The sequence below is a fragment of the Phascolarctos cinereus genome, unplaced genomic scaffold (assembly GCF_003287225.1).
Source record: "Phascolarctos cinereus isolate Bilbo 61053 unplaced genomic scaffold, phaCin_HiC Scaffold_3;HRSCAF=262, whole genome shotgun sequence".
NCBI lineage: Eukaryota > Metazoa > Chordata > Mammalia > Diprotodontia > Phascolarctidae > Phascolarctos > Phascolarctos cinereus.
The window spans coordinates 9,175,838-9,198,747 of record NW_027555736.1 but is presented as its reverse complement, the minus strand read 5'-3'; the positions used below and the strand labels follow the sequence as shown (position 1 = coordinate 9,198,747).

Here is a 22,910-nt window from a genome sequence, read left to right as displayed (position 1 = left end):
TGCTGTATTTTGACATTTAAAAGAACCACATAACTTCACACCATAAGGAATTCAAGTACACTCAGAAGCACCATTTGAGTGGGGTTGCTTAGATGATCACACAATAAGACAGCAAGTCGTTTTTCATGGGCACCGTCTTTCAAAAGAGAAATAGTAATGATATAGGTTACAAAAAGGAGATCTTACTCTAGAGGAGAGGGATTAGCTTTGAACCCAGAGCAATGAGAAGAAATTGAAGAGAGACAGATTTAGGCTGAATTGATGGAAAACTTTCCTAACATTTAATCTGAAGTGGAACAGGATGCTGGAAAGTGGTGAGCTCCCCTCTCTGAAGGTCTTCAAGCAAGGGCAGGGTGGTCACTCATTGAGTACAATAGATAGAGAGCTGGGCCTGGAGTCAGGAAGACCGGAGTGCAAATCTGATCTCAGACATTGACTAGCTGTGTGACCCTGGGTAAGTCACTTTACTTCTGTTTGCCTCAGTTTCTTCATCTGTAAAATGTGGCTGATAACAGCACCTACTTTTCAGAGTTGTTGTGAGGATCAGCAGGAGATGATAATTGTAAAAAGCACTTTGCCCAGTGCCTGGCACACAGTAGGCATTGAATAAATGTTAGCTATTCTTATTACATCGGAGGGGATTATCTTTGGCACAGGGATTGGACTAGGTGGTCTCTGAGACCCCTTCCAACTCTGAAATTCTGTGATTCTGTAAAAATGCTGCTCTGAAGACTGTCCCTGTCCCGAGACACCTCCTCTAGGAACAGAAGACGCACCATGGGTGGGAAATGGTTTCCCCAAGTGCGTTCTGACCACATCGAGAACTGTCTCACTGTCTGTGGGTTGATAGGTCCACTCCATAACATACATACTGCTCGAGTATGTTTGATAAACAGTCAAGAAGAGGAAAGCCTATCACTCATCACCTGGACAGTGAGAATTCGGTCTCTAGGCTGCCTGAGATGATGGCTCCTAGCCCAAGTGAGAGGGCGAGGCTCTCACCAGCTCCTCATCTCTGCCCGGGACCTAGGACATGGTGCCTAATGAGCATCTCTGTGCTCCTTCGAACCCGAAATACAAACACAGACAGAGGAGGAGCCCCAGGAGAAAAATCTTCAAGCATTTCCCATAAAATCATCCCATTCTTTTGCTGTCGGGGGCCAGAGGAATTTCTTGAAAGGAGTTTCCTTGCAAGTTAATGAATGTAATCGGCTGGATTTCAGTGGGATCCAGTTGTACATGTTTGCTGAAATTCTTGGAATCAGAGGCCACAGGCCATTGCAACCATTAGAGTTTCACTGAAAAATGCACATTTGTTGTCTTTTAAGAGTATTTAGTTAATGGAAGATGTACGTTTACACAGCTTCTGGGCATTTATTTTATAGAAAAATATCTTTAAATCATTTCCAATTCATTTCTCCACCTGCCAACTCTCCTTGTAATACCCGTGAGGGCCAAAGAAATGTCTCAATGTTTCTGTCTGTTATAACCAAGGAAAACGGATTAAATATTCCATGTTTGATTTAAGAATAGTGTTCTTGTCCTTCCTAACTGACAGCGTGTCCTAACTCTGTCTGGGCAGGGGAAGTATGTGTCTCCAAATCTGAATATTAGGCCCCTGGAACAAAGAGGATGGCCAGACTGAGCCGGGCCCATTACAGGCCTTTCCTGTGACAGAAACCTTTCCAGACTGAACCAGACAGGGTTCGTTACCTGCCAATGAAACAGCAGGCTGGAAAACTCAGCCTCGAATATTCCACTGAGACCATTCTGGGTGATGAGCCTCTAGGGCTGCATTCTGTGAGCCTAAAGTATGAAGTAGGAATGCCTATAGAATCTGGAAGCTTCATCTTTGCCAAACACACACGCACACACACACATACACACAAACACACACACACACACACACACACACACACACAACACACACACACACACACAGGCAAATCCGTCCCATAGATGGAAATTACTGATCTACAGAAAGCGGGCAGCTGTTAACATGGAAACGCAGAGGGAGACAGGCATGTGTCCATCTGTGTCTACAGACCAGAACTGTGAGTCCTGGCTCCCTTGGGTGGGCAGGCAGGCTGGGGAAGCCTCCGGACCCCTTCTCAGAATCATGTTTGTAAATGCATAAAATAAATACAAAGAAAACCATTCATGCTAAAATACAGTTACCAAAATATTAAATTTCACTTTCACAGACCCACCCTGACTACAAAGCCATGGTAGTGAGGCAGTGAGGGTAATACATAGAGAACTGGCTTCAGAAGAAAAAGACCTGGGTTCAGATCCTCCCCCCATTACCCACCTCCCCATGCACTGGCTGTGTGATCCTGGACTGTCACTTCACCCTGAGAGGGCCTCCCAGAGTACAAAGTGCAGAGTCATTGCTAATCTATATTGCTAGAGGGAGTTTCATGTAGTCATAGGTTTAGCTTAGAGGGACATCAGAGGATAGCTAGGCTAATCCCTTCCTTTTACAGGTGAGGAAACTGAGGCCCAGAAAGGTACAGGATTTGCCCAGAGTCACAGAGCTAGTAAGTAAAAATTCAGGATTTGCCCTCAGGTCTTCCTGGCACCTTATACCCTATGTGTCATGCTTGCCCTAGAGGGTCTCCTCCAGGGAGTTAGTGATATCAACAAAATCACAAGTCTTGTACAAAACTTAAAAATGCACAGTATGTCCCCAGTACCTAGCAGAGTTGGGCTTATTGAATGTCTGTGAGAATGAATATTCACAAGTGTTCATCTTTAGAGAGGGGTGTGTGTGTGTGTGCCTACGTGTACAGGCGAGGCATACACATGTTGCTCGGGGGCCGTAGGTACCTGTAGGAAGCCAAGAGGCCAGCAGACAATTCACTTACCAAAGCATAAGACGGAGCAGTTCAACCTGGACCACTTCAGGGACTTTTCTGTGTTAAGGAATATACCAACGGGTAATAACCTTTGGCAACAGCAGCACATTCCTATTAGCTGAATAGGAACTATGTGAGATTATGTGCCCCAGGGGTCTGATTCTGAACTACAAAAGGAGAGCGAGTTGGGTTTCAAAAGGACGGTGATAAAATTCTCAACTACTGGTCTGCTCTGCTCTCTTCCCCCAGCCCTGCCTGCTGAAGGAGGGAGCCGCTCTTCGAGTCCGTCTGGGGAAAGGTTCAAAGGCATTCTGAAATGAGACTGAGTTAGACATATGCTGTGCTTCAAATGCACCCAAACCAAGGCTTCACGGAAATAGAGGCCAAGTGGAAAAGACCAAGAGTGAGATTTTTTTCCCCCCTTCAATTTTCGGAGCACATGGATTTAATTATCACATAAGGTGGAAATAGGGCAGTCAGAGTGGTGGAATGCCAAGAAGTTTTGGAGGGGCTTTGGAGTCAGAGGACCTGGGTTCAAATCCTGCTTTAGACACTGGTTATGTGTGTAACCTTGGACAAGTCACAAGAGAACCTCCTTGGCCCTCAATTTCTTGCTCTGTAAAGAGAGGTGGGTCAGATCAATGGTGTCAAATTCAATTAAGCAGAAAAGCACAAGTTAACATAATTTTTGTTGCATTATACTTTTATTTGCTTTGTTAATCATTCCTCCATGCCATTTTAATTTGGAGCTGTGGTCTGGGAATCTGACCTCCCCCCTCCCGCTAGATGACCTCTGTGAGTCCTTCCAGCTCTCAGCCTACAATACCATGTACCCTGTTTTTTTTTTAAGTATTTTATTTGTAATTTATGGAATAAGACAAGCATTTTCATAATATAATAAAAAAGATGACTGCACACGAAACTGAAAATCTATTATGTACAACTTGCTATTCCTTTTAAATATATAATAAAGTTATCATATAGATTTCTTTTTCCTTCTTCGCTTCCCCTTCCCCCTGCCCTAGAGATGGCTTTATACAAAGTTGGCACCATTATCTGTAGAGATCTTAGGTAGTTTTTCCTCCCCATTTGGTGATGGATTTCTACTGAGGAAGTCACACTATTCTCTGGCTGCCTGTATGAGACTGCTGGCTTGGGTAAAGCTGTCAGTCTGAAGTCATGGCTGACCTGGGAACCATAACTGAATCTGTGACCTCAGCCTCATCAGTTCCAGATTCAGAAAAGCTTGGAGCTCCAGGTAAATAACCATATCTTCCAATGGAATTCTGGGCAATCCAGTATTCTATCAAAAGGAAGACCCGCAGTGTCGTCTCCCAGTCAAAACGAAATACAAGGATCTTCACTCTAACTAATCATAAGTTCTTCCACGCCACTTTGGAAAGAAGGCAAATGAAGACCATGAAACAACCAAGACATCTTAGCCTGAGAAAAGAAGGCTGAAGGAGATAGGGTCTGTGGGTTCAGCTATGTCAAAGGTTGCTGTGTTGAGAAAGGGATTAGCCTTATCTCCAGAGAGCAGAACTGGGAACGAGGGGTTGAAGTGGGAAAGACGCAGACGGAGGCTGGACGTTGGGGAAAACTAGCTGCCAATGAGCTGTCCCAAGGTAGGGGAGGCTGCCCCATGAGTTGGGGGGGGGGCTTTAGCCAGATCTTCTAGCAAAAGCTGGATGACGGCTTGTCACAGATGTTACAGAGAGCGTTTTGGAGGGATGGGGAGGACGTGGGTGGGATTAAAGTAGTTGGCCCCCGAGGCCCTTACCCAGGCTAAAATTCTGGGAAATGAATTTCAAGTAATTACCTTCAATTAGACTGGAGGAATAGATCTGCTCAGGTAATGTAAAGTTATTGAGCTGAGGAAGTTTCTGGAAAATTGAGATTTAAGAAACAGTTTTTAATCAAGCCTCAGGGGGAAGGACCAGAAACACCTGGTTTGGTGATCACTGTGCGCTTAGCTAGTTCTCCAGGTTTAATTCTCTTCTTGGCTTTGCCCAACGAGACCCAGTCTTCAGGGCCAAGGCCACGGCGTCCATCCTGAGGCAGCCTCATTGTCATCCTCATCATTCTCATCATCCCAGTGCCCATTTCGAGAAAAAAACAGAAGGCTTGCAAAGCACTTTCCTCAAAAAATACCATGCAAGTCAGGAAGTGTCTGCAAGTTTCATTCCTTCTTTTAGTATTATTCTTCCAAGAGGCCACTGAGCTCCCAACTAGCCCCGGAGCTCGAAGCTCTCATCCCTAGAAGGCCCCTATGGGGCTGTGTGGCCTTGGGCAGATCACTGACCTTCTGCCCTCATCTGCAAAACTGAACACCACGACTTTGAAGGGCCCCACTCCACAAAGTTAGGCTGGGAACCCACAGTGTCAGGCTCAGAGTCTGTGTTCTTTCCATGACATCTTTCTGCATCCATAATTCTGGGAACAAGGTGGAACTTTTAACAGTGATGACTGGGAAAGGCGAGGCCTGAAGTCAGCCATGGATTTGTAAAAAGTGTTCCAGCTGAAGTTGGGACGCGGGAGTGTAAGTGTACCAGAGGAAGCCTAAGGACCTCCTCTCAGAGGAGAGAAAGGCGTCCTTTTCCCAGCATGCCCAGGCATCCATTTCTTGCCCTTACAGCCACAAAGGAGGCAGCTGTAGAAGCCCAAGGCCAAGGAAGCCAGGTTTGTCCTCTGGGATCATACCAAGGGAGATCACACATTCACATCTGGAGGAAAACTAGGCTTTTTGTACACCACGTAGACACACATCTGAACACAATAAGAGCCTAGACCCTACCCTCTCAAGGACTTCAATCAGTGTGGAAGTAAGGAGCAAGCCAAGTCAACGTATCATGAAAAATATGTTCACTAAAACAGTGGCGGTAGCATAGGGCGCCAGAAAGAATGTACAATTTGTTGTTAGGAAAAACATTTAAATCCTCTCTCTGACACTTACTAGCTCTATGGCCACTAACAAGTCACTAAGTCTCTCTGGGACTCAGTTTTATCATTTAAATAATGGGAATAATGCCTTTAGGGGAGAGGTTCTTAACCTACAGGGGTCAGTGGACAAACTTCAGTAGTTCTTACGAATGTAGGTGGGAAAAATTACATCTTTCAGTCAATATATTTCCTTTGTAATCCTAAGTGTTTTATTTTCCACATTTAAAAACATTATGTGGGGTAGGGGTCTTTAGGTTTCAGTAAAGGTGGTACAGTGGATAGAGCCTGGAGTCAGGAAGACCTGAGTTCAAACTCAGCCCCAGATACTTAGCAACTGTGTAACTCTGGACAAGTCATTTAACCTCTTTTTACCTCCATTTCTTCAACTACAAAAAGGGGATAATAACAATACTTATCTCTCAGGTGGTTGTGAGGATCAAATGAAATCAAATTATAGAGGTGCTTAGCACACAGTAGGTGCTACATTAATGCTTATTCCCTTCCCCTTTCATCAACGGGTCCCATAGCCCCCCACAAAGGTTAAGAATCCTGCTCTAGTCTCTATCTCATAAGTTTGCTGTGGAAATCAAAGGAGATGGTCTATGTAAGATTTTTTGTACATCTTAAGGCACTATCTAAACATCTCCTGTTATTCTTAGAGTAGCTCACGGCAAAGCCATGATATTACACTAATTTCTGACATGACAGTAACAGGCCTGAATAGCATCTTTAAAGGATCACTTGGTGACTGCTAGATCTGTTTGGTTGCCAATTTCTTCATCTGTCGTATGAGAGGGGATTATCCCAGGTTTTCTGACTTAGTTCCAGGCTCTCCTATAACAATCTTCCATACTGACTTGTCTAATCTTCAATTTCTCCCTATCAATTGGCTCATTCCCTACTACCTACCAACACTTCCAGATCTCCTCTATACTTAAAAAACAAACCCTTAATTTGACCCTACCATGTTTTCCTATTCCTCTGTAGGAGCATCCAATGGTATTTTTCCCCCTCGTTCTCAGTCACGCTCCTAGAAAAAGTGTCTACACCTTTGCTTCCACCTCCTCTTCTCTCACTCCTCAATCTTTTGTAAACCAGTTTTTGGCCCCCTTACTCAACTGAAATTGTCCTCTCCAGTTACCAGTGATCTCTTAATGATCCAATATAATGGTCTTTTCTCAATCCTTCTCCTTGTTAACCTCCTGATTTCCTTTGACACCCTTGACCACCTTCTCCTGCTAGATACTCTCCTCTCCCTGAGGTTTTTTTTTTGTGAGGCAATCAGGGTTAAGTGACTTGCCCAGGGTCACACACCTAGGAAGTGTCAAGTGCCTGAGGCTGGATTTGAACTCAGGTCCTCCTGACTCCAAGGCCAGAGCTCTATCCACGGTGCCACCTTGCTGCCCCATCCCTGAGTTTTCCTGGTGCCACCCTCTCGGTTCTCCTTCTACCTGACCCAATTGCTTTTCTTCAGTCTTCTTTGCTGGGAGATTAGGACTTGCTGAGGGACTCATAGACAGTAAATGTCAGTGGTGGCATAGGCAGCTGGGTCCCCTGCCCCCAAAGCCAGGACAAAGACAAAAACGCCCAAGAGGACATGGCAGGAATAGCTTGAGATCAACATTGATGGAGGGATGCCTGTATGGGGAGGGGGTGGTTCCATCCAAGGATCTAAGCACATAGTTCCAACACTGAATACTTGGCTCCAGGGGATATTTGAAGTTTACCTGCTAACATTTTGTTGCCATCTGCCCCATCCCAATGAGAAGGATGCTACATCCACAGGTTATCAGTGCCATTGTGTTCTCATCAGTTTTCCTAGTAGCGGTGATGGATCCATATTTTTTCTCCCCTCATGCCCATCCCGTTCAGGGCTCTGGCTCCCACTTCTATGTATTTCCAAGTTGAGGGGACCATCTATGGCCATTAAAAAAGAGAGAGCACCTTATGTGGTCCACACAAGGATCAGACCCACCACCCTGGCATCAGCAGCTCTGTGTGCTACCCAACAATGCCAACATAACTAACACCAGCTTCTCTGGTGTCAGTGGTAACCTCTAAGGCATGTGGTGAGAACCAGCATTGAGCCTCACCATCAAAATGGAATTACGTGGTTTTTAACCTTTTTTTTTTTAACAAGGTAGATGCCAAAACAGCTATGTTGTAGGTGTAAAACAGCATGTCCCCTCTCCTGACATTTACCATACTGCTTCTGCCTTTGATGAATCATTGCAGGAGAAAGTTTCTCTAAAATGTCAAGTGAGCATTTCTCCCAAGCTGGGCTGACATTATTATTATTATTATAGCCATGCCTGATTTGTACATTATGAATTCAATTTGCAAGAGTATACATGAGAAAAACCAAATCCAAAAGTGCTGATGGTGCATCTGGGTCTGTAGCATTCCTCCAGTCTGTCTGAACGCTCGCTTTAAGTCACAAGACTATGTGGGAACCAAATTCCCAGCATCACCCCCATTCACGTTCCTCCTGTGAAGGTGCTTCAGTGTAGCTCCTTAGAGAGGCCCACAGAACCTCGAGTCCTCAGCAAGGAGAACGCCTGCTTTCAATTAAGGACACCTTCTAAAAATAACTCCTCAGAAAACAGGGGCAAAGCCATCTGTACTATCTCGCCAAAGATCTCATGTTCCTATAGATTCCTTGTCACATCCCATGGGTTAGGCCAGTTAGGAAAACCTACCCCAAACCACATGAACAGGAACTGGGACAGTCTAAGCAAAACCATCTAGGCAGGATATTTCAACATATACTTCAAATGTTCATGAACAAATTGATAATGCATTTCAATATTAGTGCTACCCAAAGGGTAACAAAAAACATATTGTGGACATGAGGACTATGTGAAAAATTCCTTAGGAGAAGTAACCCAAAAAGCCATTATAAGAGGGAAACATGAGTGGAAAAGAAGGTGGGCTGCACATATCATTGGTGCCAGGGATAACTGGTGAACGGTCTGTGTTCTCCAATCCCTTGTGTGGGACCACGAAGCTGTAACATTCTTCACATTAACTGAATGTCGAGGATGGTTTCAGTGTCAAGAGCTCTAGAATAAGGGTTCTTAACTTATTTTTGTTCATGGTCCCCTTAGGAAAACCAGTGAAGCCTTTTGACCTTTACTCACAATTATGTTTTCAAATGTGTAAAATAAAATACATAAGATTGCAAAGGAACTCAATTACATGTAAATAAAGATGTAATTTTTCCCATCCATGTTCACAGACTCAGTAAAATCTATCCATGGGTCAGAAGGCCTCATCCAGAGGAAATCCTCAGAACATTGGAGGATTATAGGAGAATACAGACAAGAGTTGTTCATGATGAGAAGGTGACTTATAACCAGCACTGCTGAAATGAAAGCCCACATGGATGAGAACACAGTTCTGTAGATATAGCAAAGTATCAAATATTAATCTGAATTGGATGAAAGAAATTAAAAATCTCTATTCTCAAAAACTTTAATAGAAGAAAGGACATAAGAATTCCTTTATAAAAAGTGTTTTCAATTTAAGATATTGGTAAATATGTCAGTAAAAACTAAATGTTAATGAAATTGACAAAAATGGATTATTTGAAATGAGAAAGTTCTAGTCTTTTCACATGAAATATTCAATACTTCTACATCTAAGCACAAAATAACTGACTTTGTGACAAAAAAAATGAATGTTCAATAAATGTGAAGAATGCTGCAGCCTCATGGTCCCGCAGAAGTTACGCTGTAACACCAAAACAATATGGACTCTTACCTTCTTCCAAATAAAGCCTGCATTTCACATATGTAAATTCATCACGACCAAGGAAACCGATATTAAACAGGAACAACGTAAAGCTGGTATTCTAAAATGTACAGTGAGGTCAATTGAAAAATTCAGAAAATAGTTAGAACTGACCTTAGGTGGGATGCTACTGAGTGGACTCCATGGTTCTCCACTCAGAAGGGAGGGGCTGACGATCTTGTACCTGCCAGGATGGTCTCTGGTTCGCGTTGGCGGTTCAGGGACTCCCAGAGGGCTCCCCACAATCACACCTGCAGTCAAAGACAAACAGCCCGCAGGTTTATATCTTAGTGGGGAAGGGTCCAGCATAGGCATATTACTGAAATGACTTGGTTTCCTATATATGTGTACGTGTATACACACACACACACACATATACAAAATTTGTAAAATTAGAACTGGAAGGAAATCCAACCTTCTTATTTTATAGAAGAGGAAACTGATGTCCAGAAGCATTAGGTTACTTGCCCTAAAATGGCATTTCTGGGATTTCAGCTCCAGTCTTCTGACTCCAAATCCAGTGTTCCTTCCAGTGAATGCACTGTTGCCTCCTCCATGGTCCCTAAGCTGGGCCTTGAAGGAAGGGAAGACAGGGAGGAAGTGTGCTCCGGCATGAGGGACAGCTCACACAAATGTGTAGATGTGGGAGAGGGAAGGTCACTATGCCTCCCAAATCACCAAACTCCACACACCTCTTCACCTCGCAATATATCTACTAGCCCTTAACCCTGAAGAAATAGAAGAAAGAGGAAAAGGACCTAAGTGGACAAAAATACTCACATCAGCTCTTTTTGTGGAAGGAAAGAACTAGAAACTGGGGGGATGCCTTTCAATTAAGGAATGGGCTGATCCCCTAATATCATACGAATGTAATGGAATACTATTGCAGCTATAAGGAATGACCAAAGGGATGGTTTCAGAGAAACCTCACAAGCTTGCATGAACTGATGCAGAAGGAGGTGAGCAGAACGAGGAGAGCAACTTACACAATAACAGCAACATTTGTGAGGACCTAAGAGCTCTGATCGGTGCAATGACAAGCCACGTTTCCAGAGGACCAGCGATGAGGCATGCCACCCATCCCCCTCCTGAGAGAGGCACAGACTGAAGAGAGAGAATGAAACACACCTTTCTTTTTTTCTTTTGGCATGGTCGATGTGGAATTTGTTTTGGTTGAATATGTATATTTGTTACAAGCATTCTTCTCTTCTTTTTTTTAATGAAGAGGTAGGATGGGAGAGCAAATATATTCTTATTAATTGAAAAACAAAGTTAAATTCAAGCTTAAAAAAATCATCCAGTGGGCCAATGTGGTCAGAACGTAGAGAGTGAGGAGGGGAGTTGTGCTCACCAGCCCTGGAAAGATACGAAGGAACCACAGTGGGACGGGCTGGCTAGAAAGGCAGGCCAGGAATGTACATTTTCCCCTCTGGGCAGCAGGCAGCCAATATTAGGCTAATTCCCTTTGGCCGCACTTTACTGAGACTAATTTGAGCTGCTTCAATGAGTCACTTAAATTCAGGGTGAGCCTATTCACATCCTCAGTCTTGGCTGTTCAGACGGACCAGGCCAGTCATGCCAAGAGCATGTGGTCCACCCAGCGGGACGCTGTCTTCTGCTGCCCCAGCTGTTTGTCGAATTCAGTCCTTACCTATAAAGACACCCTCTGCTTAACCCCATCTCCATAAAAATGGCCCAAATGTCAACATAGCCTTTTTCTTTCCTCCAGAGTACTCCTGTCTTTTTTTCTCAAACAAATCCAGTTCTAGCTTTTAAACAAATTCTGCTGGTGAGGTCAGCTCCTGGCTTTTTCATTATATCCTACTCTATCCCATAAGGTGAAGGATGATCCCAGACTTCCTCCTCTGCAAGCTCCATTTCTTCAGCTGGTCCTCATAATTTTTCGGGTCTGACTCATAATCATGCAGTTTTAAGTTACTAAGGACTGCACATTTATTGGGCACAAATGGTATTGAAATTTTAATCCTAGACATTTTACAGGTCCCCAAATACTTTTAAAGCCACACCATTGTATCATTCTTTTGGTGGAATTCTGCAGTTATATTCAGTTTAACAAGTTAGACGAAGATTTTACAAAGGATTAATACTCAAAACTGTTGGCGGTCTGAAATTAATTGTCTCTCCAGAAACTCAGGCTAGGTATAGCATGTCTCCTCAGAAGTGTCCAGAAACAGAGAAAAAAACTGAGTCCTAAGACAGAAGTGGGACCACATACCCCAAAGGGCAGACCACTTATCTATTCACCCTTTGGAAAATTCATGTGTGGGATGCTTAAAGAGGAGTCTTTCATTACAGAGGTAACACATTAATCAAACTAAATGATTATGAAGACTGAAAACTGAGAGTAACATATTGTCAGTTTTAAACAGATTTATCTGAATTTACCTCTTATTTATAGACTTCTGCCATGTGGAAAGCTAGAAAAAATACTAGATTTAGAGTCTGAGATCCTGGGTTCAAATCCTCTCTCGGTCACTTACTATTTGCATGCTTAAGAGACAACTTGGTTTAACAAAAAGAACATTGGATTTGAAGTCTGAAGACTTGTCTCTACTCTCTGCCTCTTATAACCTGTGGGAGCTTGGGCAGGACATCTGACACCACTGAACTTAGGTTCTTCATCTGTAAAATGAGAGGACTAGGTCAGGCGATCTCTAAAGTCCCTTCAAGCTCGACATCTGTAAGCCTACTACAATTTGGAGGTACTAATTTTTACTTTCTAAGCTCCAGTTTCCTCTTCTGTAAAATGAGAAGGTTGTACTAGATATCACCCGAGGTCTTTCTAGTCTTCAAAACAGAGCTTTTGTCGAGAGCTTTTGTCAGTTCTCAAAATAGGTTTTTGGGAGCAGATAAGCCTTATCAGTGCTTACGTGAAAGTTAACAAGCAGTTCCTTTTTCTTTTTTTTTTATTTCATCAGCATAGAAATAGGATCTATTTTTGTATTATGAACTATATTTCACAGATGCCAAGAAACATTAAAATTTTAACATACATTGTAAGTCAATCAGTGCAATGACTGCCCCTTTCGTGGCTAAGGTTGGAACAGTAAAAAATGACATTGGTCAAGAGAATATTGTATCTTTTGAATCTGAAAGTTGTCCTTAATGCTGATCTATGTACAAAACAATGGTGTTAGAAAATTACAAACAATATAAAACAAAACAAACAAACAAACAAAAAAACCCCAAGTGTTTTCTCACTCTAAGTCAGAGTTGTCTGGGGCAATAGGCTTCGAACAGCATAGACACAGGCAGGTAAAAGAACAGACAAGTTTAGCTCTCCAGCTTTGGCTTGTGCCCTTTGTGGGTTATGACGTACCCATAGCTCTGGCAGCTGTGCACTGAAAAAGGTGATAGCCTGCATTTATAAGGAAGAGGCTTAATAGCACTCACTCATAGTATATGTGTGTATATATGCACACATGCACATACTTACATGTATATATACTTATTCACCCATACATTTGCATATACGTGGATGAGTATATGAGTAGCACTTGGCTTCTAGCTTTCTCCTATCATACTTAGAAACTTCCAATATTCGTGTTTATGTTCTTTTTGTCATTGCTAGGATCATTCACCTTCTCACCTCCCATGAAATAAGAATTTCCATTCTTACTCAAACAAAAAGAGTGTTGGCCACATATGGGCCCTCATCATCCTTTAAACCAGCTCCATCACATCCTATTCTATCCTATAAGGTAAAGGATGATCTCAGCTCTGAGTTTCTTTTCTTCAGCTGGTCTCCATAATTTTGGGGGGCTGACTCCTAATCAATCAGGTAAAGGCTGCACTCGCTAGCCCCCAAAACCTTCTTTTCTGTGCAGAGATTTCATGACGGACCACTCACAGACTTTGTGATAAGCAGACGGTTCTGCAGTAGACTGAGTATTCCCGAAGGATACTCAAATCCAAAGTCAGCCTGAAGAGCCCCCTAAATCTTGTCTGCATCTCTGTGCTCGCAGTTCATGGTGACATTCAAGTGAGCTTTATTGGATTGAAACTAAAGCTGCATCTCTACACCCAATGCCAAGGATGAAAGAAGTCTGTTAATCGGCCAGTTGTTTCCCTGATTGCTGTAAATCATGTACAAATACCCAAATATTTAGAACTAGGTAGACAAAACATGCAGATGACTGAATGCTTTGCCTATATGATCTGGTGCCCTATGGACACAACAAATAACATATGTGAGCCAACCAGTAGGCATCTATTAAGCACTTAGTATGTGCCAGGCAGTGGCAGCCTCTCTGCCAAAGAAACAAAGAAAAGCAACAAGGTGATCACTGAACTCCCCACTCCCATTTAAGGGTCATACAGTGGAAAGGGCACTGAGATTAGCTGCAGTCAGAGAACCTGGGTTTGAATTCTGCCTCTGCCACTTACGATCTCTATGACTCTGGGCAAGTCACTTAACCTCTTTAGGACTTAGTTGCCTCCTTGCAAAATGAAAGAGGTTTCCCTAGATGGCCTTGAGGTCTTTTGTAGCTCCAGATGTAAGATCCTGAAGACACTTTTGTTTCTGAATTGTCACAGAGGACTTAGTGAGTAGATGGCAGACGGCGATGATCTTTGTCACACTTTACACAATCCTTTTAAAGACTGAGTCAGGGTGAGCTCTGTCTTTATACTCAGTGTACACAGATCATGAAACCCTGTCTGAGCTCTCAGGGATCAGAAGTGGTGCAATATCCTCCCAGAGGTGTTTGCCATCACGATCCACTTGGTAATAAGGTTTGCTTATGTATTTATACGCTGAGTATTTCTTTAACATGATGCAAATAAAAATGTTATTTGTGCACCATGGCTAGACAGAATGGATTCCACACAGCTGGGAGATATCAGGGTTTCTTTTATAGAGTCATCTTAGTGACAAACCATAAAAGCAAATCTTGAACGATTTTTATGTAGTCCTAGATAACCAGGCAAACAAAAGAAAATATGACCTGATAAAATAGACAGTTTGCATACATTTTATATTTTACAATATTTGGGCACCAACAGAACACAGTTGGCTCAATAAAAACAGTAACAGTTTACATTAGCAATGGAGGCCCATTTTGTACATATTTACAGAAACAGTCTCTATTTGCACTTCTGATTTTTTAATGCTATACTCTTTTAGCTTCATAAAGGAAACAGCCTTTTAAATATTTTTATTTCTAACATTGATGTCTTTTGGAACAATCAGCTCTATCTTTTTTACAGGCAGCATGAGTCTCTTTCACTATCCTTCCTCTCTGGTATGATTGATTCTCTTTAGACAGAACTGAGCCAGGCCAGGAGGGAGAGCACAAGGCTGTTTGCATCTTCAGACATGGTGGGGTGTGGCAAAACACATGGAAAGTCGGGGGGTTGGGGTGTTGATCTTGGGAATGACTGTAAGTTTCCATTTGGACCCTGTAGATAACCATATCCCAGATTTTCCTTTCATTCTAATTTCTAATAATTCCTGGATTTTTTTTTTATAGATTTCTCTCTTCGTTCTCATCTCATGTCCCTGTTGTTTTTGTTGTAGTTTTTACTTTCCCTTCATCATGAAATTTGAATAATTAATTTTCCTAATATATCTGTACCCTGATTCACTTTCCATCTAGACTGTAGGGTCTTGGAGCACCAAGTTATCTTCCACCCGGCTCCTTCCCAGGTTCCTTTCCAGGACTTCTTAGTCCACTGCCTCTACCCAAGCAAATGGGGAGCATCTCCTAAGGATCATTCATTTGGAGCCAGAGAGGCCTTGGAGGCCATCTAGACCAAGCTCATTATTTTACAGATGAACAGAATGATGTGCAGAGAAGTGAATTAGCAGAAGTGGATTTTGAACCCAAGTCCTCTGACACCAAACCCATTGGGGGAGAGAGGGAGTGATCCCTGTCCCTTATTTTGCTTTGTTCGTCTTAACTATATCTAAGTCCTAATTCCATGAAACCTCTGAGGACAGGCCCATGTTTACCACTCAGGTAAAAAATATAAAGCTGAATAACCTAATAAGAAAATAATAGAGTTTTTGTTTCTGCTGACATCCTGCCAAGTCAAACCTCAGTGGATTTCAGCCCGCCATTGGGGAACACATGATCCAGAGGTAACCAGGGAGAACAAAATCACCCATCAACTTAGGAAGACTGTGAGAGGAAATAATTCACAACACAACCCATACATGCTGCTGAACAGGATGTGGGGTCCATTCAAAAAGCCAAGAAAGAGCTGGACAGAAGGAAGAGAGGGAAAGGGCTCATGACTAGCTTCCACTACAGAGGGACAGAATCTCTGCAAGACTGGAAGAGAATCACGAAGATGTTTACTATAAATTTCAAATTACCTTTAAATCACTGAAAAAAAAAAGATGGCCTGGAAAACTCATTTATCTCACCCAAATGATCTGGCTGAGCCCTGGATAAAAATCCTGTGGACCTGACAAGGAAGCTTATCTTTTCAGGGCAGTTCCAGGATAAAGACAGGCCTGCTGAGAACAAAACATTTTTTTTAAATCCCCCCCCCTTTTCAGATTCATACCTGCATCTCAGCAAGATAACATTGTCAAGTTTTCAATCTATTTTTTTTTGTCAGTTACTCAAGTAGAAATATGTAAAGAGGTAAGAGAGATGATTGGTAAAGAAAAGTACAAAATCAGAAGAAGGTTAATTAAGGAAAATCATGGACAGGCTCAGGAAATTCAATTGTTTAATGGAATCTCAAGTGACCAGAACGGATGCCAATGAAGGTTCCCTTGAAGAAGCTGAGAAAGGAACCTGCCCAGCATCTCAGGTGCTAATTCAAAGGAAGACAGTGGCTCATGGGATCAAGACCTAGAAGGACCTTGAGAGGTCAGCTGGCCCAACCTCCTCATTTTACAAATGAGGCAGCTGAGGCTCAGAGCAGCTGAGTAACCTGTTCCAGACCCCCACGTGGTGAGCAGTATCACAGCTTCGGAGCTGCCATCTTGTCTAACCCCATTTTATAGATGTGGACAGAGGTCCAGAGATTAAGTAACCCACCCAACTTGGCACAAATTAGTAGGTGACAAAGTCAGAATTTGACTAGAGGTGCTTGGGTTCAAGACTCAGAGCTCTTTCAACCACATGAGGAAAATAAGCAATACTGTTGTTTGTCCTTTGTTTTCAAAGAGAACCAATGACATCACAAGTCTGATGTCTTGACTTCTAGGTGAATTGGATTTAAGTAAGGCAGAGTTGCACAAAGCCATCAGCCTCACTCTCTCTCTTCCAGAGTCATCAAAGCCCAGTGGCATGACAAAAGTCAAGATGACTGGCAATGAAAAATTACATGTAATAAAGGACCATGGAAGGTTAGATTAAAAATCAATTGGAAACTAAGTAATCTAATCTTAAAGAAGGAGCTGGTCAAACTACAAATCATTGAAACAATCAATAATTTGATTAAAGAGAATGGCAATTATGAGACAGCATACCAAAATTTATGGGATGCAACCAACAAGTAATTAAAGGAAATTTCACATCTCTAAATGTTTATGTCAACAAAATAGAACAGATCAATGAATTGGACATGCAACTAAAAAAGCTTTAGAAAAAGAACAAATTAAAAATCCCCAATTAAAAACCAAATTAGAAATTTTGAAAATCGAAGGACAAATTAATAAAATTAAAAGAAAATGATTGAACTAATAAATAAAACTAAGAGCTGGTTTTATGGGAAAAAACCAATAAAATAGATAAAACTTTGGTTAATATGATCAAAAAAAAAAGAAAGAGGAAAGCCATATTACCAGTATCAAAAATGAAAAAGGTAAATTCACCACCAATGAAGAAGAAATTAAAGCAATAATTATGAGCTATTTTGCCCAAGTGTGTGCCATTAAATCTAAGAATCTAAGTGAAATGGATGAATATTTACAAAATTGAAATTGCCCAGATTAAGAGAAGAGGAAGTAAAATACTTAATAACCCCATTTCAGAAAAAGAAATTAAACAAGCCACCAATGAACTCCCTAAGAAAAAACCTACAGAGCCAGATGGATTTACAAGTGAATTCTACCAAACATTTAAAGAACAATTAATTCTAATACTATATAAAATATTTGGAAGAATAGATGAAGAAGGAGTTTTACCAAATTCCTTTTATGACACAAATATAGTGCAGATACTTTAACCAGGAAGAGTCAAAACAGAGAAAGAAAATTATAGACCAATTTCCCTAATGAATATTGATGCAAAAATTTAAATAAAATATTAGCAAAGAGATTACAATAATTTATCGCAAAAATAATACATGATGACCAGGTGGAATTTCTGCCAGGAATGCAGGGCTGGTTCAATACTAGGAAAACTATCAGCACAATATCAATTACAAAACCAACAGAAATCACATGATTATCTCAACCGATGCAGAAAATGCTTTTGACAAAATACAACACACATTCCTATTAGAAACACTAGAGATCATAGGAATAAATGGAGCTTTCCTTAAAATAAGTTGTATCTATCTAAAACCATTAGCAAGCATTATCTGTAATGAGGATAAGCTAGAAGCTTTCCCAATAAAATCAGAGGTAAAACAAAGATGCCCATTATTACCACTATTCCTCAATATTGTACTAGAAATGTTAGCTTTAGCAACAAGAGAAGAAAAAGAAATTGTAGGAACTAGAAAAGGCAATGAGGAAACAAAAACTATCAGGCTTTGCAGATGATATGGTGGTATACTTAGAGAATCTTACAGAATCAACTAAAAAACTATGAAATTATTAACAACTTTAACAAAATTACAGGATATAAAATAAACCCACATAAGTCATCAGCATTTCTATATATTACCAATAAAGCCTAGCAACAAGAGATGGAAAGAGAAATTCCATTTAAAATAACTGTAGACAGTATGAAATATTTGGGAGTCTACCTGCCAAGACAAATCCAGGAACTATATGAACACAATTACAGAATACGTTTCACACAAGTGAAGTCAGATCTAAAGAATTGGAAAAAATACCAATCGTTCATGGGTAGGCTGAGCTAATATAATAAAAATGATAATTCTACCTAAGTTGATTTACTTATTCAGTGCCATACCCAATTAAACTACCAAAAATTATTTTATAGAGCTAGAAAAAATAAGAACAAAATTCATCTGGAAGAATAAAAGCTCAAGGATATTAAGAGAATAGATGAAAAATATGCAATGGAAAGTAGCCTAGCCATACCAGATCTAAAACTATATTACAAAGCAGCAATCATCAAAACCATTTGTTACTGGCTAAGAAATAGAGTGATGGATCAGTGAAATAGATTAGGTACATAAGACACAATAGTAAATGACTATAACACTCTACGGTTTGGTAAACCCAAAGACTCTAGCTTCTGGGATAGGAACTCGCTATTTGATATCATACAAAGAGGAAGAAAAATGGGCCTAATTAAAAGGAATAATCAGGGAAACTACATTTTGCTTAAAGGTCTTATAGACAATTAAATAATATCAAAAAATTTTTACAGTAAGTTTCTTTGATAAAGACTTCATTTCTCAAATATATATTGAGTATAGACTTGAATCAAATGTAGAAAAATAAGAGCCATTCCCCAATTGGTAAGTGGCCAAAGAATATAAACAGGTATATTTCAGAAGAAGAAATCAAAGCTCTCTATAGTCATATGAAAAAAATATTCTAAATCACTATTGATTAGAGAAATGAAAATTAAAACAACTCTGAGGTACCACCTTATCCCTGCCATAAATGGAGAGGATGAGGGGAAAATAGGTATACTAATGAACTATTGGTGGAATAGTGAACTGGTCCAACCATTCTGGAGAACAATTTCAAACTATGGCCAAAGGGCTATAAAACTGTGCATACCCTTTGACTCAGCAATACCACTATTAGGTCTGTATCCCAAAGAGATAAAAGACAAAGGAAAAGGACCTATTTGTACAAAAATATTTATAGCAGCTCTTTCTGTGGTGGCAAAGAATTAGAAATTTATGGGATGATCATCAACTGGGGAATGACTAAACAAGTTGTGGCATGTGATTGTGATGGAATACTATTGTGCTATTAGAAATGATGAGGGTGATGACTTCAGAAAAACATGGCAAGATTTGAACTGAAGCAAAGTGAAGTAAGAAGTACCAGGAGATCATTGCGCACAGTAACATCAGTGCTGTAATGATTAACTGTGAAAGACTTGGCTACTCAGATCAATACAACGATCCAAGACAGTTCCAAAGGACTCATGATGAAAAAATGCTCTCCACCTCCAGAGAGAGAACTGATAAACTGAGTGCAAATTCAAGTATAATTTTCCTTACTTTCTTTATTTTTCTTGCTTTCTTTTAGAAACATGGCTAATACGGAAATATGCTTTGCATAATTTCACATGTATAATTGATATCATATTACTCGCCTTCTCAGTGGATATGGGAGGGGGTTGGAGTGAGGGACAGAATTTGGAACTCAAAATTTAAAAGGAAATGAATTTTTTAAAATAAATAATAAATTTAAAAAAATTAAAAGACAAAGGCACTCAAGAAACGTGAGTTATTATTATAATATTTCCAAATCAGCTCTTTGGGCATTGTGTGTTTGTAGCTCCCAGTACCTGGCATGAGACTTTGCACAGAATAGACAATTAACAAATATCTGCTGGATCAATGAATTTTATTTAACCCAGGGGTTCTTCATCTGGAGTCAATGGACAGATTGGGGAGGGGAGGGTCTGTACATCTGGATGGAAAAAGAGCACACCTTTATTTATTTTATTACAAAGGAAGTGTTTTCCTTGGTAATCCTCTATATTTTATTTTATGCATTTAGTCAGTCAGTCAACAAACATTTATTAAGCATCTGTTATGTGCCAGGCACTGTGCTAAACAGTGGAGATACACAGAAAGAAGGCACAAGACAGCCCCTGCTCTCAAGGAGCTCACAATCCAATGGGGATGCACAGGCTTTCCCCGATTGGCAGCCAAAAGGCCCATGACCCGAATAAGGTTGAAGAAGCCTTGGTTTAACCAATTTAGGCTTCATTTTGTTGTATAACATTGATAAGAGCCTAACAGCAAATGTTGCACCTTTAAAAAGATGACTGACACAGTCATGCATCAGAGACAGGAGGCCAAGGTCTTGGAGAAAGAGGGGAGAAGGCACGGTCACGGACTGAACCTCTAATGTAATAGGTGTGAGGTGAAGAAGTTTCCTCCACCATGCAGGTCTTCACCTCCTCCACAGCCAAAAAGTCTCAGAGAGTCACCTAGAACATTGAGGGCAGAAGTGACTCGCCCAGAGACTTGGGCCTGAATGGAATCTCAGAAGCCAGACAGTCCAAGCTTCTCAGTGAATACTTGTTACACAAGGTCATACAGGTAATACGTGACAGAGGCGGGATTTGAACCAGTCTTTTGACTCCAAAATTCATTGATCTTTCCCTATCCCATTTATCAAATTAAAAATCAGCAGCAGCTGTCATCTAGAGTCAGGTGATAACTATATTCTTGGGAGTAGCAACATGAGAAGCCCTAAAACCATTCCTTATGAGGATGGGAAAAACACTGAGGCTATTTAGCCTGGAAAATAGACTTAGGGAAATAGGGACAACCATCGTCCAGCTTTGGAAGGCTTTTCAGGTACAAGAAGGCGTCAATGCATTGTGCTTTTCCAACGGGACAAATCTAGGAGGTCAGCCTCTGTGTAGGTCCTATCCAACTCTCTTTAGGATCCTATGAACTCCCCGTCTTGGCACTAAAAATCTGTCCATTATCTGGTTTCTGTGACATTCCACAGAATCCAAATATCAGAGTAAGCTCACCTCACAGAAGAAGCTACACACAGATTAGATCTGAGGGACAACATAAGTGGGCAGCTGGGGCAATGTTGGCCCCAAAAAGTACTTCTAGGAGGAGGGGCTGAAGAGTTACATTTAAGCCTTCAGTTTGTTTACTGTAGATGTGACTTCCTGAGATGTCAAAAGTGGGGAATTTTAGTTTGGGAACTTTCACATAATTGGCTGTCAGCAATTTCCTGCCTTATCAGGATCTCTCCCCACATCTCTGGACTTGCTCAACTCCACACTAAGGAGCAGAATGAAGCTATCAAATGCCATTCTCCAGCCAGCTGGGTTTCCAAGGCTGTCTTTGGAACAGGCTGTGCTGATAATGAAGTCATTGCTCTAATGACTTCAGCCAATAGACCATCCAAATGTCAGGCATTGTGCAATGACCATCCTCAGTAGCTGTCATCTTGTCCTTATCTTTGGCAGGTCCGATTTCTAATCCTACCCCAGCAACTGAAGCTTTGAAAAGCACTGGGTTAGAGAGGGGCCCAGAAGCTGTTTGGGGATTTAGGGAAGGCTAGAAGAGAGACCAGATACGGAGAATCCCCTGATAATAAGGGAGGTGGGCTTGAAAATGGATCCTTCTCATCGCCCTGAAGGGGCTTCAAAAGGAATTGTTCAGAAGCTGGTGAGATTTCATTATCAACTGGTTTTACAGTGGGCACAAATTATTGTAGCTATGCCTCTCGAAGACAATGATATCTTAGTGTGGATCTCAGACCCCCCCATCTTTGACAATCAAGCCTCTAGGGGACCCAAAGAGTGACTGAGAGATTTGTGAAGGGTATAAAAAGGCTGCAACACCTTTCCAGGGATGGCCGGCGCCCAAGAAGTGGAGCAATGAGGAAGGAGGGTGGATCCATCTTCTCATGAGACAAGGGACTCAGCACTCTTATAATGGCATCCATGAAATGGTAGGGGGGAAGAGGAGGCTCTCTAGTCCATTGGATGGGTCTTCTATAGAGAAGAATGTGTAGAAAGCTCCTAGGATCACCCTTCTAGAGTCAGAAGTGAAACCCCTCTTGTTTTACAGATGATGAAACTGAAGCTGAGGACCTGTCCAGGTAGTGTGGTACAGCGGGGATTTGGGCCCAGGTAACGGGTCAGAGGATCCCAGACCTATTCGACTCAATTTGATAAATATTTCATAAGTGCCTACTATGGGCCAAATGCTGTGGGAAATGATAAAGATATAAAAAGAGGCAAAAGACAGTCCTTGACCTCTAGGAACTTTCAATCTAACAGAGAGGCAATGTGCAAACAAATATATACAAAGCTACAGATCATATCTTTCTGTATCTACCTCTATATCTCTATATTTAAATATCTAGATCTATCTATCTAGGATAAATAAGAAATCATTAACAGTGGGAAGGCATTGGAATTAAGAGGGGTTGGGGCAGGCTTCCTGTAGAAGGGGGGATGTTAGTTGGGACTTTAAGGAAGCCAGGGAGATCAGAGCAGAAGGAACCTCAGAGACCGTTGAGTCCAACACCTTCAT

General features: G+C 41.3%; 1 protein-coding gene across 1 annotated transcript in view; it reads right to left on the bottom strand.

Moving 5' to 3' along the window:
- ADAM12 (ADAM metallopeptidase domain 12) overlaps positions 1 to 22,910 on the bottom strand; it is a 379,134-nt gene that overhangs the window by 329,205 nt on the left and 27,019 nt on the right. The window contains 1 exon segment of the mRNA XM_020973659.2: positions 9,705 to 9,841. Within this exon segment, the coding sequence (XP_020829318.1) occupies positions 9,705 to 9,841 (137 nt within the window).